Source organism: Dermacentor variabilis, chromosome 6 (genome assembly GCF_050947875.1).
Source record: "Dermacentor variabilis isolate Ectoservices chromosome 6, ASM5094787v1, whole genome shotgun sequence".
NCBI lineage: Eukaryota > Metazoa > Arthropoda > Arachnida > Ixodida > Ixodidae > Dermacentor > Dermacentor variabilis.
Window position 1 is genome coordinate 71850687 of NC_134573.1, and position 15577 is coordinate 71866263.

The 15577-nt window shown below is 48.6% G+C and overlaps 1 protein-coding gene across 1 annotated transcript in view; it reads left to right on the forward strand.

The window, feature by feature from the left end:
• Positions 1–321: 321 nt before the first annotated feature.
• LOC142584858 (uncharacterized) overlaps positions 322–15577 on the forward strand; it is a 172640-nt gene continuing 157384 nt past the window's right edge. Inside the window, exon 1 of the mRNA XM_075695167.1 lies at positions 322–653. Within this exon, the coding sequence (XP_075551282.1) occupies positions 611–653 (43 nt within the window). The 5' untranslated portion in view covers positions 322–610. The remainder of the gene's footprint in view (positions 654–15577) is intronic.

Sequence of the window (15577 nt, forward strand, 5' to 3'; positions counted from 1 at the left end):
GCTCCAAAACGAGCACGCCGGCAGGGGGGAGGGGGGGGGGAGGCGAGTAGCTGAGTAGTGCGCGACCGGACCCTACTTAGGAAATAAAGAACGCAAAAACTAAAATGCCGCAACGGCAGCCTACAACCATGCGGCCACGTTTTGAAGCAGACGACGGCGGCCGGCACGCACGACGTGCGAGCCGGCGGCCAATGGCAGAGCGAGCGTCGTCCCTGTTGCCACGGGCAACTGCCAATGAGGGCCCCTTACCGGTCAAACTGGCTCGTCTTGGCCCGGCGGCTCGACGGGCGAGAGCATCAAGAAGAAGTGAGAGGCAACACCGGTCCGCAGCATTCCGCTTTGTGCGCTGTGACGCTTCGGATGTTGGCACCGAGTGCTCTCCCTTTGGCGCGACTGTGAACGCCCGGATGCGAGCGGGATTAGCGTGGATGCGCGCCGCCGCAGGCTCGTGTTGTGTGTGAGAAGAAGCACGCTCTGTTGTTTCGTGGACTTCCGAACGGTGCTGGTGACTTCTTGATCGACTCGGTGGAATCTCCTAGCCGATTGGCGGTTCGTCGTTTCTAGACCGCGCGGCAGCTTCCAAGCCGCCGCCGCCTCCTTACATTCAGTTATGGATACCACCACCTGCCTCACGTCCGCCGTTCTGCTGTTGGGTGAGTTTTACCGCTCGGTCAACTCCCTCTCACTGCCCCGCAACTTTCTTTATCGAACCTCTGGTGCACTTGCTTTACGAGTGCGCGGTAGGAGAGGCCTACGAAGGAGCGTGGCAATTAAACTGCAAGGCTCTGTGACTCAAATGCTGTACCTTCAATTCAGTGGTTGAAATTACTACCGAGTGTTAGAAACGGATGGGATCCATCGCTCGCCCGGCATACCAATCCCGTGCATCGTAAGCAAGAACTTGGTTCCGGCAAAATTTTTGTGTAACTGCGAAACCCAGTATCCCAGCCTTACCATGCAGTTGTGACTGACAGAAACCTAACGCGTTTTCCATCTGTCGACGTGGTTTAAATGCATTCCACTGCTCAGTAAAACAGCGTCATACTATGGATGTATTACTATGGTCTCGTTTCTGTTACACTGGCCTGAACAAAACAAGAGAGAGAGCCTGACTTTACTGAAAAGCTGGAGCTGCTGTCATAAACGCTATAGTACACCTATATAGGGTGAATAATAGGATATATGCACAGTTACAACAAGGGCACACAAATGGCTCTTGTGCTCGCCCTCATGCATATTCACTTTAACGCTATTCACATATTCTTATTAAGGTCCCTACATTTCAGAAAGACCAGGAGCGATCTCGTAGCGCGTAGTTGATGCTGCAGCACGCGAGAAAAATGCCACGCTGCTCCATTTCCCAATGTCGAACTCGGAGTACAAGTGTACTGCGGGTTTTAAGAAGTGTCTCCTGTACCTAAAACGACAGCGCTCGCATAGAACAGGTTGGAAGTCGTCAGCGACAGCACATACAGCAAGCAAATTTGCGGGTCTGTCCACAGTATCTCGTACTTAAAGTACATTCGAACGCCTTCGTGAAGAAAATCCTACGTTATAAAGGTAATTTCGTTGTAAAGATCCCGCGCCATACCGCTCGCAATAGAGCACGCTTAGCATATTGAGCAGATTAAAGTAGTTCCTTTACCGTGCATTAAACGCATGCTTAAAGGAAACGGTAGCTAATTTTGCCCTGCACACTTCGTTGTACGGAATGTGCACCTGCTGCCAACCTTATGGCATCGAGCATCACGGCGTGCTCTACGGCGAAACACGCGAGCGACGCCATTTAGGTGAAGCTGAAAAGCGTCGCAGATGCTCGCCGAACGCGAAGATTGTTTTGTCTAGTTTTTCCTTGATTTCTTTTTTTCTTTTTGTCAGCAGGTCCCGTGAGGCCCTCTTGTCAAAGTGTTAAGCCGTACGGCCGGCTTTACAAACGCGCGAGCACCACGCGCGCTTGCTCTAACGGAACAAATCAGCCGTCGGACAGGTCGAAATTCCTTCGTTGTATCGGCAAATTCATTTTAACGTCTTCCGCAGTAGTAATGTCCAGAACACATATTGTCACACAGTAGTGGCGGTGAAAACCCAACTTCGTTCATTGGGCGAACCTGAGCCCACAAAGCACAATCACAGCGGCGAACACAGTCGGCAATCGCCGAAAATCTGGTCTGCCGGTCAAAGCGCGTCGACGTTTATACAAGAATGGTCGCAGGTTCCAGAGCGATCGCTCGTGCCTGCGCCTCTTCCAGAAAGCACTACACAATTCGCGTCACACATGCAATCAGATTGCACAAGCTTCGGTGACAAGAGACAACGGATAGCATCATCGACAACGTTCCAGCAAGATCCAATAGTGCGGACGGACAGATCTTGCGTTGAGCAATAACTTTAAGCTGTTGGTGAGTGAAGTGCAGTCCCGAGAAAAGGATAGGTACGCGTGTCAATATGAAAGTTAAAAATTTAGCTTGGAAATACGAAATGCTTCGTGATGTAGCTCGTTTCATTCTGGAAGCTTTCATTGTCGCGGCGTTCGACGTCGTTTCATGTAGAACATGTTGAATCTGGTGCGGTGAAGACATACTTGTTCCTACATCTTGAGGCGTCACAGTATACAGTAGTCACAAGAGGGAAGACGGGGAATTAGACGAGTTGGTGAAGCTTCATTGGCGGGTATGACAAAGTGATCGGTAGATGTTATAAAGGGCGCCTGTAGCAATTATCAACATGCTCAGAAAATATGTCAAGTAGGTGATTTCTATGGAGCTTGCTGCTGGATCGCTTCTTCCAGTTGTCGCACATTACGCAGAGCCATCTGAGCATGCGCCAGAGAGCAGTTGGGAGTTTTCAGCACTGAGTGCATCGATTTACGGCGTTTTCAGCTAACTTTTTTCGATTCGCCTGGCTCTTTCTTGAAAGCGGGCCATGCTGCAGTCGCTGACGGCATTCTACGGGGCTTGTCAGTTAAGACACTTCATTAATTTATATGTATACTTAAACAGAATGTCACTCTAATTGTAACAACATATTGACTGCAGGACAGTTACCGCAATAAGCCGTTGCTTCTTATCGTACGTTTTGGGCACTCGTGTAAAATATTTGTGAACACAATTCTGCCCCGCTTACACTAGACGGAAGGCGGCCGAATGCCTGTTGTTCGAAGTGGTTACGGGGCGTCTCAAACCAAGTTCGTGCATCTTTCTTGCATGGTATTATTACGTACCGCGTATAACCTGACCCGCAGTTCACGGTCTTATAACACGGCGAACGCGGCCGCTCCTTTGCAGAAAGGAAGTGTTACGAGAGGGGATTAGACACCCACTGGGGAGGCTTTGCTTATTTTTTGTGTGTGGTACGTTTCTTTTTCGCTCGGCTCTTTGATCGCCAACGTGATTCGACGAGCGTTCCAATTTGAGCCGCAGGACCCGCTTCGATTGGATCCAGTTCGAGGCCGCGTAAGGCGACGACAAGTGTGTGGGCACATGTCGCGTCCCTTTGCGCCATAAACCCTCCGTGTATATATCGGCACACATCTCATGTACCTCTACTCATTCGCTACCTGGTAGCTGCTTTTAGTTTCGCCTCGCCTGACCGCCTCAGAGCGACGTATAGGAAAATAAGTTAAGGGGCGGAAAGAAACGAGGAAAAGAATGAGAAAGAAAACGAGTTGACACTGTGATCTCTTTGCTGGCAAGGACGCCGGCCGTCGGTTTGATTAAAAAAGGAAAATAAAATAGAATCTCCCAAGGTTGCTCGCTTCCTACGCGTACATCTGTGCCTGGACGCGAGACCCCATGTACGCGGCTGGCATATCGATACACATCCATCCCACATTTGAAAAAAGCCAGGTGCGCTGTATAGCGTGACCCGGACGGATTGTGGGATCAAAAAAGGAAAATAAAAAGAAGTTGGAGAGCGAAGGCGAAGGTTTGATCTCGCTGCCGCAGATTCTGCGGCAGTTTAGGTGCCGTGAAGGTCTGCCACATAATCGAGCGCCGCTGAGAATGCTTCCCTACGGCATCCAGCAGCGAAGGCGTCGAATCCATGATGGATACCTGCTGTTTAATGTTCCCAGTTTGCTCTACTTTATTCTCTCTCTTTTTTTTAATCACAGCAATGCGGTTGTATCACTGAACTCCATGCTAGGCCGCGTTTTGAACGAGCACTTGTGAACTCTTTGTTGCAGCTTTCAGTAATGCTGGGCATCTTTCGTCGCCGTAATCGTGCTGCGTTAATTTCAGACGTAGAAGCTGGTTGCATCTATGAAGAGAAACCGCTTGCACCTATTGGCAATCCTATCAGCTTTATTTTGCTGATTTTTTTTTGTTTGCGTATGTAACAACACTGACAAGGTGCCACGGAAAGACAAAGCGCTAACGACCGATCGGATCAGAATAATATATTAGGAACCTATACGTGGAAGGGGCAGGGTATCGATCGCTCACTATCATAGCGTCTCAGGCGAACTCAGGTGACCGTTAAGATTAAGTCTCAGTCGGCAACGTCACCGAAAGTGCGACTACCAGTGGACGCTGCGACTCGACATCATTAGCAAAAGAGGTCGCCGAGCAATCCCAACATGCGTTTGCATTCGCTTAGTTCACCATTTGCGTCATTTCGGTGGTGATGAGAAAGGTAAAGGCGTTCTAATGTCTAGTCGTAAACGAATGCCTACGGCTGCGCACACTTGTCAACTGCAACCTGCGACGCCAGCCCATGCTCTATTACTCAACGGGACAGCGCGCAGAGCATAACACGCATCGCGTTTTTGTGCAATCCTGCGAGTGAACAAGACGCTACCAGCTGCCGTACGTCCTGGCGGGTGACGAAACCACTGTTATGATGGCCCTCGGCGACGCGACAGGTGCATACTAATTCTCCGCAAGCGTGGCTCATCTGCATGGTCCTTGCAGTCGGTGCATTACGGGGAGCTCGTTGAATATCGCATGCTGTTCGCATCTATAACCTAGGGAAGAGAACAAATATTGCCGCGTCCTTCGTCGCTTGCCAGTGTTATTCAGAGCTCGATTTCCAAGCGTCAGCAACGGCTGATTGCGAGGGCCCAGGACGCGGCCCTAGCTCAAGGCGTTCTGGAATGAGGACGCCTCTCCAAAGCTGCATTTACCTAATAAAAAGGTTTATTCTCTCTCTCTCTCTCTCTCTCTCTCTCTCTCTCTCTCTCTCTCTCTCTCTCTCTCTCTCTCTCTGCATTTCTGTCATGTAGGTACAAGTCGCATTTACAATTGGACTAGTATATTCTTGGACGAAAATGGACTCATTTGCCAAGAGAGAGTGAAATGGTTGTTGTCACGAATTAGAGAAGGAATGGGTGTTTATCTAGTGGAGGTTAAGATAAGAGGAGCTGGTAGAGTTTATGCAATGGTTGTGCACACAGCACGCGGTCTATTGGGGCCCCGTATATTTGTTGCCAAGGTAAGGAACACATAAGGTGTGAATGCGGGGTGTTCGTGGGTGTGGTAAGGTAACGAAACTTGCAGGCACAGGGCGGTGTTGATTGGCCCAAGTCAGGGTTGTTTACAGAGATCACTGAAATAGGCGCAGTGATTAGGGACGTTATGCCGACAAATGATGGTAGGATTTTCTCGTTTGTTTGGCTGTAGAATACGGTTTATTACGAATGCCCATAAAAACTGTGGAACTCTGCTGCAAGCCGCCTAATAAACTGTTCTTGTTTCTAGATGTCATTTAGTACTTCGGAGAAATTCGACTAATTTCAAGAAGAGAAAAGGTATTGGAAAATAAAAAACAAGAATAAACCTTCGCATTCTGTTTCGGCCATCGCCCTTCGGGCGCAAGGCTACCTTCAAGCATAGGCAGTCCGTCGTGCAGATCACAAGCCCTGAAAATGACAGTATTTTTTTTATTGTGCAATAAAATTATGTCGGCCTTGATCCCAATATTTTGCGCACTACCTCTAAGTGTCAGCATTATACAGCAAGCTGCCGGTATATATAAAGCGTTTATGACGTGGAGTGGATTACTTGGTTGGCGATTGAAACATTGATTGTAGAAAGAGAATGCAGCTACAGAAGCGTTTAAACACGATACTGCTCCTTCTCGACGCTTTTAGCCCTCGTGTCGGATATTGGAATTAAAGTGGCCAGCACGGAATGTTGTAGGTGCGCGTAAATATTAATGATTTTTCTTTTCTATTCCTTCACTTTCCCGATGCACTTCAGTGTTTGTAACTCGGCTTGGTAGCTTATTTGCCGGATAAAACCGCACAACGTGGTTCTCGCTGCCTCGTTTCCTTTCCATCGAGAGCCTTCAAACAGAGTAGGGGTGGAATATCTCTATGTTACAAACTTATAATGCGTGATACTAATAAGAGTTTCCGACACAGCCAAAGTAGTAAATAAACGAACGCTCAATTGCATTTCTGCCGGGGTTTCGGCACAGTCAATTGAACGTCGGAAACAAGCGGCTACTCGCAGAAAGGCATCGGCAAGCGTGCTCAAATAATTTGAAGTTAGACTAAACAGAAACGCAAGGTCAGTTTGGACCGGTAACCTATTCTTTCAAAACCATCCTTCCGTTAGTTTCGCGATATGTTGATAGTTCGGAAACGAATGTCGGAGTTCCTTCTTTTCAATGTCTGCACGAAACCCCGGCGCCGGTACGACAGTGTGACGTCACAGATTTCAATCAAACAATCAGACGCGTATTCCAGTTTCTGCAAAACTGAGGGCGGTGAGAAAAAAAGAACAAAGCAGCGTAGCAGCACCGGATGCGCGTTGCCACCTCGGGAAATGCCTTTATTGCGATAGCAGTTGTAGGGACACTCCAGGCGCATTTTTGCCGTCGCCGTGATGTTCCGTGCAAAGTCCAAGGGCGATAACACCGTCGCGGCTTGTCGTATGCTGAATGTGCAAGTGAAAGCACGCGGAGGAAGCCGGCGCACGCGAACAAGACAGTGGAGAGCGAACGCGCTGTTTTCCATTGCGCGAAAGGTAGTGGGTGGCAGGCAGGCAGGCAGGCAGGGACGGAGGGAGGGGTGGGGGCGCCGTTGTGCTCCGGGCGCAAGGGGAACACCTGCACCAGGGGCAAGGGGAACTGACGATCGCGGCACAATCTCGCGCGCCATATATGGAGGAAAGCGGGGAGGCAACGTGAGAGGGAGGGGTGGAGGCGGATTCGACTTCGTCAACAAGTGCGTATTTTGCACGGCCGCGCGCTATCGCGCGCGCCGGGGCAAGCGGCTGCAGACGGCTCACACCTTTGTGCGCGCATTGTTCTAGCCGCTCTTGCGCTGAAACGACAGACGGCACGAAGGCCACTTCGCTCGCTGCTGCTGCCGCGCTTGCTCACACCAGCGCTTCGAAAGCCAACATGTGCGCTCATCGAGTGCGATTTGTTCGTGTCTGCTTGTGCGCGCCGACACAATGCTTGTTAATTCAGTTAGTAAGCGAATATTTCAAAGTTTATACAGACGACAGAACTACTATCATTACTTCGTAAAGCTGTCTACTAATTTGCTACCACAATCGATGCTTCCCCTTTCGGGTGAAACTCCGACTTTTTTCCTATTTGTGCCGTTTTAGATTAGCAGGCAATTGCACAAGTGGGGAAGGGCGGGTGCGGTGAGGCTTTAGTTTAGAAAAAGTCGTGGATGTTTCTAAATACTGTCCTTAGCTCTTTAAGAAGACAACGTATTCCTTCTTTGCCAATACAAAAATTAACTAGGCTCGAGCAGTCGCTGTCGAGATCCGTGACGTCACGGTGTGCTTGTGTAGCAACTTCCCAGCAGCGTCGCCACCCGTCCTTCGTTTCTTGCGTCTGTCTTGTTTTCTTTTTGGCTTACCAAATATTCTTTCACAGTGAGGTTGGCCTTCTTTTTTGGTATAGTACAAGGGTAATTTAGTAGCACAGCCTACATTATTTCTTTTGACTGGGCTACCCCTTCGCCCCCAGTCTGTAACTTTATTGGACCACCGGTTACTTGCCCTTCGCATTACAGGGCCTGCCCAGCTCCATCTCTTACTCTTAATGTCACCAAGAATTTCAATTCCCCTGATTTGCACAGTAACCCCGCGCCACTGTTTTCCTGTGTGCTAACGTTACGCCTTCATGACTCATGCAATTAAACTTCTTTTTTTCTCAGAAGTACCGAAGGTTGGTCGACTTGGTATGCCTTCATATTTGAGAAAGTTCCGAGCAGCTCGAAAAGACGCAGACACAAGACGATGAGAACAGACCGCATAGCGCTTGTCCGATCTGCTTTCTCTGCCCCCTGTGTGCGTATCGTCGCGCTGCTCGGAACTTTCCTAGATATCGCTGTGCGAAAAATCTATGTGCAGGCGATGCACTTACAAAGGAAGGCGCGCAACGCTGCAGCAATTGTAGGGCTAGCGGGTGCACACCGAATGGCCACACCGTCCTCGTCTTACAAGCACTGACCTCAGGATCGGCGCCCGTGACAATACTAGTGCATCTTTTTTTTTTTGCTCTCTCTTTCTCTCTCTCATTAGCGTCCTTTTCTTACACGCCTCTCCGTTAGGCATCTAGACGGTAGGATATCGTGCGACCCATCCCGTTCGCCATTGGCTAGATGCGGGTGTACGCGCACTCTTCTCGGGACGCGAGTAGCTCGCTCAATCCGGCGAGCTCTTTGCTGCGTGTTACGGCGGTATCCAATAAGAGGCTAATCGGCTCGCCAGGCACGTGCGGTATGCGCTTGGGGCGCCGAGACGACCGCGCCGAGACGCTGGTGCGGCTGTCCAGGGACACACCGGCTGCTTTCGTATTCGCTCGCTTTCGCGGCAATGTCACGGTCGAGTGCCGCAGAATCGAGTTATGGCTGCCCGTGAGAGGCGTGTGAATCTCAAATGGGAGGGTATTTCGCAGGCGCCAACAGGAAAATTGAAGGCTCCTTTATTTGCACTTTCACTCGTATGTGAAATTTGTTCAGGTCAGAAAAAAAAAAAAACTGCAGGTGACTTCTTTACAGCAACTTGCTCAGTTGCAGGACGCCTTTTCATTGGCATGAGGCAAATAGCAGCGAAAAAAAAAACGAGTGGTTGGCCAAGGGGGTGGGGGGGCGGGGGAGAGAGAGAATTGTCCCGCCGTAGTGAAGATCAGACGCTGTCCATCAATTGCGCTGCGTTTGACACGAAATTGTCGTACTTGAATGTAGCAAATACGACCAGCCGAAAAACGCAGGACTAAAAGACATCATTGTGAGTGGACACGAGCTGAACTCGCGTGCTCGTGTTCGTTTTGTTGTGCCTTCATATTTGCTTGCTGCCTCTTTCTTCTCTTTTGGATTTCCTAACGCACTGACTTGAGCATGCATTGACGGCAATGACCAAAACGTATGTATAGCACAGGGCTGACGGTGCAGATTCTAATTTCCACACATTTTGATGAACACGCTCATTTAACTTCTTTAATTGCTAGAAATTCGCTATACATTGCTGAAATGTTTATACCAAGATATTTACAGAACTCCAATTGCTTTCGTACTTTTGGAACAACGTGATAGAGTTCAAAAATAAGAACCGAAGGCCGATGTAAAAACTGTACTGCGCAGTTTGCTCCATGCGCGTCTTGTTTCCAGTTGTGTGCGCGGCCGTTAATGAAAACATGTGATCTACTTGCCTGGTTTATCAGTCTTGAAAAAATAAAAGGACCTTTAGACCTGCACACGGAGAAAAGATAGCGTTTCCTAAACTGTCGTTATCGTAATGCGCTCCATCTGCACCCGAACATTGCCAAGGTCGTCCATTCCGACACACGTTGGATAATTCGGAACGCCAGGAGTTCAGAGGTCGGGATACGGCACGACGTTCGACTTGCACGCGAAAAAGAAATAAAAGAGAAGAGAAAAAAATATAAATAAACAAGCAGAAAGGTAGAACGTGCTCACTATGGCGCAGAAGTGCCGTGTTTCTGGGTTACATGGAATAATCTCTGGGTCAGAAGCGAGGAGCTTGCTGGTGACCAGGCGAACTTGGCGGCTCTCTATCCATCGACAGAGAGATCGTGCCTGCATACGCACAGCCGAAAAAAAAAAAAAAAGCGCGGCGTGACTATTACTATTCCGGGCGTCCCGCTGCCCCAAACGTGGCACGCTTTTTGCTTGTTGTTCTTGGTTCCAACGCAAGGAGGCGGGTGCAGGTCAGTCTCCTATAACCAGTTCTCGCTTCGGATCGGTAAAACGGCTTGTTGTTGTTCCTGTTATACAGAGGGGGTAGGGCTGTCTGCTACGCTCGATAAGAATCCGTCCGTCGCCTGGCAGCTCGGGACTTGGAAGGTAACAGCTGGCTCCCCTGCATACACCGCATGCCTTCCCTGCCGCGGCTTGGGGCGCCTCGGGATTTTTGGCCGATTGTTGCATTACGCGCCATCGTGGCCTTTCGCAGTCCGTACTGCTGCTGCTGCGCGCTTGATATTTCTCGCGTGTTTTCCTTTCTTTTCGAACCGTTTTCTTCTCAGCCGCTTTCAGGTAGACCCACGCGATCCCCGTAGCTCGCTTCTCTTTCTTTTCATTTTATTTTGGTGGTTACCTTCGTTCGTTCTTTCTTCTGGTATAATTCGTGCCGATTCTGTTTTCTTTTTCTTTTTTTCCACGACGGTTTCGCGGCGTACGATATAGCCGGTGTGGCACGTGGTCGCTAAACGGCTGCTCGGGCACGTATGGAGAGGTGGGAGGGGGGAGCACCGGCTCTTGAATGCCTGCCTTTTTTCTTTTTGCTGCCGCCGCCGTCACCGAGCCGACCGACCTAGATCGGACCTTAATACACGCGAAGCGATGGCGAGCGGGAACAGGGCTGCGGGCGAGCGACCGACGGCCGCGCACCGTGTCTGACGCGCGCGGGCGCCGCCGCCGCCGAAATCTCGCCGCGAGGATGTTCGACGATATTTCGGCCCCCGAGCTGTTGTGTCCGCGGGCGAGATGGAACACACCACGCGGTGCTCGCAGATATCGACTGGCGTACGGTTGCGCCAGATATGACACGCTGTAAAGAGAACAAGGCCTCGAAAACGAGTTGAAAAAGAGAGAGAGAAGTCTGGTAGAGGAGGGATTATGTAGACGTGTTGCGCTGTGAAATCAGTTTTTTTTTTTTTTTTAGCGATCGAGCAAACTGTAGGGCGATGAACGTATGAATGATACCTGGGGACCTGTTTAGATCAAATAATATTTCACAATAAAGAAAGCGATAGAGAGAGATAGCAGAAAACATTAGATGTGTGTCCTCACTTGGCAGCTGTTTTTCTGTGTCTTTAGATACGAAATGCTGTGGTGATAAGTTATGCTAGCCTGTAAACGGAACGGCCCCACGTAAATGTGAGCTTAGATTAGAGGTAACGCACACTTTAGGAAAGAAATAACTCCGAGTCACATCAGGCATAAAGGAAGCAAGCGACACAAAATTTTACACCGGTGAGCGCAGAATACATGCGAAGCAGTCTTGCATGTGCAAAAGTAAAAAAAAAATAAATAAAAATCCCCAGAGAACTGAGTCGGGTCAGGACAATGTTTCCTACCAGCAAACCCATGAGCCGAATACCCTTGCTAATGCTGCCGCTGGATGGAATGAGCGAGCGTATGATTATACTTACGTGCGTATGATTATATATACAAAATAATTATTCATTGGTGGAGTGCACCAGTGCATTTTTGAGTGATGTATTGCATTTCCTTGCTTCACTATTAGTGGCTGTACCATAAACAAAAAAGGAAAAAGAAATACGTATTCACACCATTGCTCGCAATGGTAGCTGGTAGACGATTAAACACAGGATAAACTGCTGCACGCGTTAATAACAATGATCGTCTCATGCAGTCCTCTGTGGGGCTTCTTTGTCACATAGTATAGTCATCATGCTAAGATGCCTTTGCGCTGCTTATAGTAATTACTGTCACGTAGCTAGGATCCTCGGCACACCTTCAGACATTGTACTTCGTGTTTTCCTACTTAGCGGCCATCTACCTGCAGGAAGTGCGCAGTAACTGAGAAACATGTTTGCCTGTATGTCGACAGCGTTGTCAAGTTGCAAACACGGCCAACTAGGATTCAGGTAATCATTGGGTAATCGTTTTTGTTCGTTGATTTCAGTGCAAACTAAATAGAGACACAACCACTGCAGTTTTTCCCGTGTTTCAGTGGCGATGTGAGGATCTTAGGAAGGCACCTTTTCCGTTGCTCAAACATCGACACTGCTCATTTTGAAGTCTCCGCATTCGCGACTAGGACAAATTGTAAAACGATATCGTACGACAGCAGTATCGTTGTTTGCATTTTAAATCGCCTTGCAATGAAAACCTCGTCTCCACACTCCCCTAGTGTTTAAATAAGGACACCCCGTCCCGTCCTGTGAGAATGCGCGGCACACTGTGATCGATGATCAGCGCAAGCACGTGCAATAATGCCATAGTGCTAAACAAAATCACAGGCGATGTAGAGAGATGAACTGATAGATAGAAAAGTGTTTTGTAGTAATGTTTTCTCACTACAGTGATGCATCAGCGGAATCATGGACATCCTAATTGTGTGAACGATTCACATCTGTCTCTCCGTCCGTTCATCCGTCTGTCGGCCTGTTTGATCTATCTATCTATCTATCTATCTATCTATCTATCTATCTATCTATCTATCTATCTATCTATCTATCTATCTATCTATCTATCTATCTATCTATCTATCTGTTTATGGTATTTATTTTCAGCTCTATCTTATCCGTGCATCTGCCCAGCTATTGATTGATTGATTGATTGATTGATTGATTGATTGATTGATTGATTGATTGATTGATTGATTGATTGATTGATTGATTGATTGATTGATTGATTGACCGACCGACCATGTTTCACACACAATAACGAAGGTGCTCGCTACGACAGCGAGACATCGACAGAAGTCTGGTTTCCATTATCCGCATAAAGTTCCTTGCATGAGTTGCAATCCTTGCGCGCTGTAATCTCATTTCTTGTACAACGAAATGCAGCCGCCTCGGACAAGAATCCAATTGTCGACTTTGCGCGCAGCGAGAGAACGCCGTGGCCACCGCTCGAATGCAGCGGCTCAACACTGCGTTCCGGTTGCCCGGAGACCGGCGGCCGCCACTTTGGGGTCCGAGGGGAACCCGGTTGGCTTGCAAGGAATGTCGCCGGCGACTGCGCGGCAAAGAAAGGTGGCGGCACGCGATCGGATTTCACCTTTCCCGGCGATCTGCTCCACAGCGAACGCGCTCGAGGGTGTGGGCGTGGGATGGCTCCACGTGGATCGCTGTGCCTTCTCGACTTCCAGCGGCCACATGCCACAAGCGAGAGAGAGAAAGAAAGACTTCGGCTGGCTGCTTAAAGAGAGGCCGAAAAATGGTCGCGGTAGCTGGCGGGCGTTCTTCGCCCTGAATTTCTACCCACGAGAGCCCTCTTTCTGGACACGCGTTTTGGCGCGTAAATAAACGCGTCAACTATGGTTCGCGGCAGGGTGGTCCTGCGTCCGATTTCGAAGCACCTGCTTTCAACTGCTAGAGAAACAGCGAACTTGGCGTCACAGGGAAGGATTGGGGAGGGATTTAAAGAATGTGCCTAGAGGAAAGGCGCCATGAGAAAGGGGGATACCGGCGGATCTGACGAAACGTGAAGGAAATAGTCTACTTGTAAGGCTTCCGATCTTTTATTCACGGTGTGCGCGTGTGTGTGTGTGTGTGAAAACTTTTATTGAAATGAGGTTCAGGTCTTTCCTCAAATCCACTTATTAATCTTTCGCCTTTTATTCAGGGTGCCCATGGCGCAATTTTGGGGCCTGGAGATAAATCTGCTTCGGGGCCCCAGTGATGATGACAACGAGGGCAATGATCATGACGATCTAATCAGACGACAAGTGTTTAAACTGTTACAGGTTTTGTCTGCTGAATTAAAGTTTATTTTCAGGTAAAAGGCTGTACATGCCTATACGTATATATGAACGTAGATAGATACGAAGGTATCTTGCACGTTGATACACCTTTCGCAACATTTTTGCTTTGACAAAACGTGTTTCTATTCTTCGGTTAGGTTGTTATATATGTATATGTTATATTTGCTTCCCAATCAGCAGGTCGTCACCATTCAAACGCGAAGCTAGTCTCAAATGCACGAGCTCCTTCCCCACCATCACTCAGGAAAATGATAACCGCGTGCTGTAAAGCAACAAACACATTAGTTATACATAGACGCATTACATTTCTCCGCATACGTGCCATAAAATCTAGGCGAACACCAGAAATCGCATGTGCTACAGGAGGTGAACCCTCTTCTTTTATAACGGGAGAACGCAGGAGGTGAACATTGCATGGGGGTGCCTGTCGAGCAAAGGAAGACAGGCTCAGCGCACGAAGGGCCAGCCACCTCCTCGCGCCGCACATCCTCTCGCTTACGTTTCGGCTGCTGCTTAACCCTTTTTCAGAATTTTTGCGCTAAACGCTCCTCGGACTAGGCTTCGCAACTTCTGTTGTAGCACCAAAATTTCCGACGGGGCCCTGGTGAGGAGCCCGTTAAAACTGTTGAAGGTCCCGTACAGGAAGCATTTCTCATGGCTCCCCTTGAAAGTCCGGGGCCCGGGGATGCAGCCCCCTCAGCCCTTAGATTAATCTGATCCCCACGGTACCTTATGACTTAAGAGGTAAGAGGAACATGGTGTAATAATTATTGGCGCATCGGGCTTGGTTTTGGTATTGAAATAAATATTCGATAAAGTAAATTGAAGCGGACTATGGTCAACGCTCTGATCAATCAAAAGAATAAGCTGACTTATGGGAATGATGGTCATCTCGGTAATCAATCAGGTAATTGAAATTTTCGGAATATAACCAGATGCTCTACGTGACCTTATATGTGGATACAGTCTTCACATATGAAGACTAAATATAGATTACGAAAGGGCGTTTGATTCAGTGGGGATACCAGTAGTCATAGAAGCATTGCGTGGTTCAAGGAATTGAAGACGCATTCGTGAACATCTTACCAATTAACCACACAGATTTCACTGATACAAGACTTGTTCGGAAAGTGGTCTGCAGGGACCGTATTATCTAACAATTCGTAGAATTTTCCATTCTTTTTGTCCTTCTTTATTAGTTCGGACACAATACCGCGCTCCTGATGTCAGAGGGATGAGCTGGTCAGCACGATGGATGATAAGAAAATAAGAACAGAAAGTGATGTGAATTGTTACAAAAGTGGGCGCCAGATACGTTTGCATTCACTGCCGATGCCATGCGGGCATTTCAACCTATGCTCGGCTGCCACAGTGAGCCAAGGACATTTGCTAGAACGCACTTTAGGCAGTTCTGTAGCCTCTTTTCTCTCTTTTCTTCTGTCTCCGCACAGACGTCATAGGTTAGAAGAGACGTGACGTGGTCACCTAATTACTCTCAGTTTGTTATTGTAACCGAGAGTACAGAAATTAATATGGTCACGCGTAAAAATAACTTCACTCTGCCAGTGCATTTCGACCCCAAATTTACTTTGAAATGGCTGCCTTTAAGGCGCCTTCCCCGATAGCAACCGCCATTTTGGTGAGTCTTGTGCGACGACAAAAATCGCGGCGCCATTGTCTACCTGCTCGAAAAC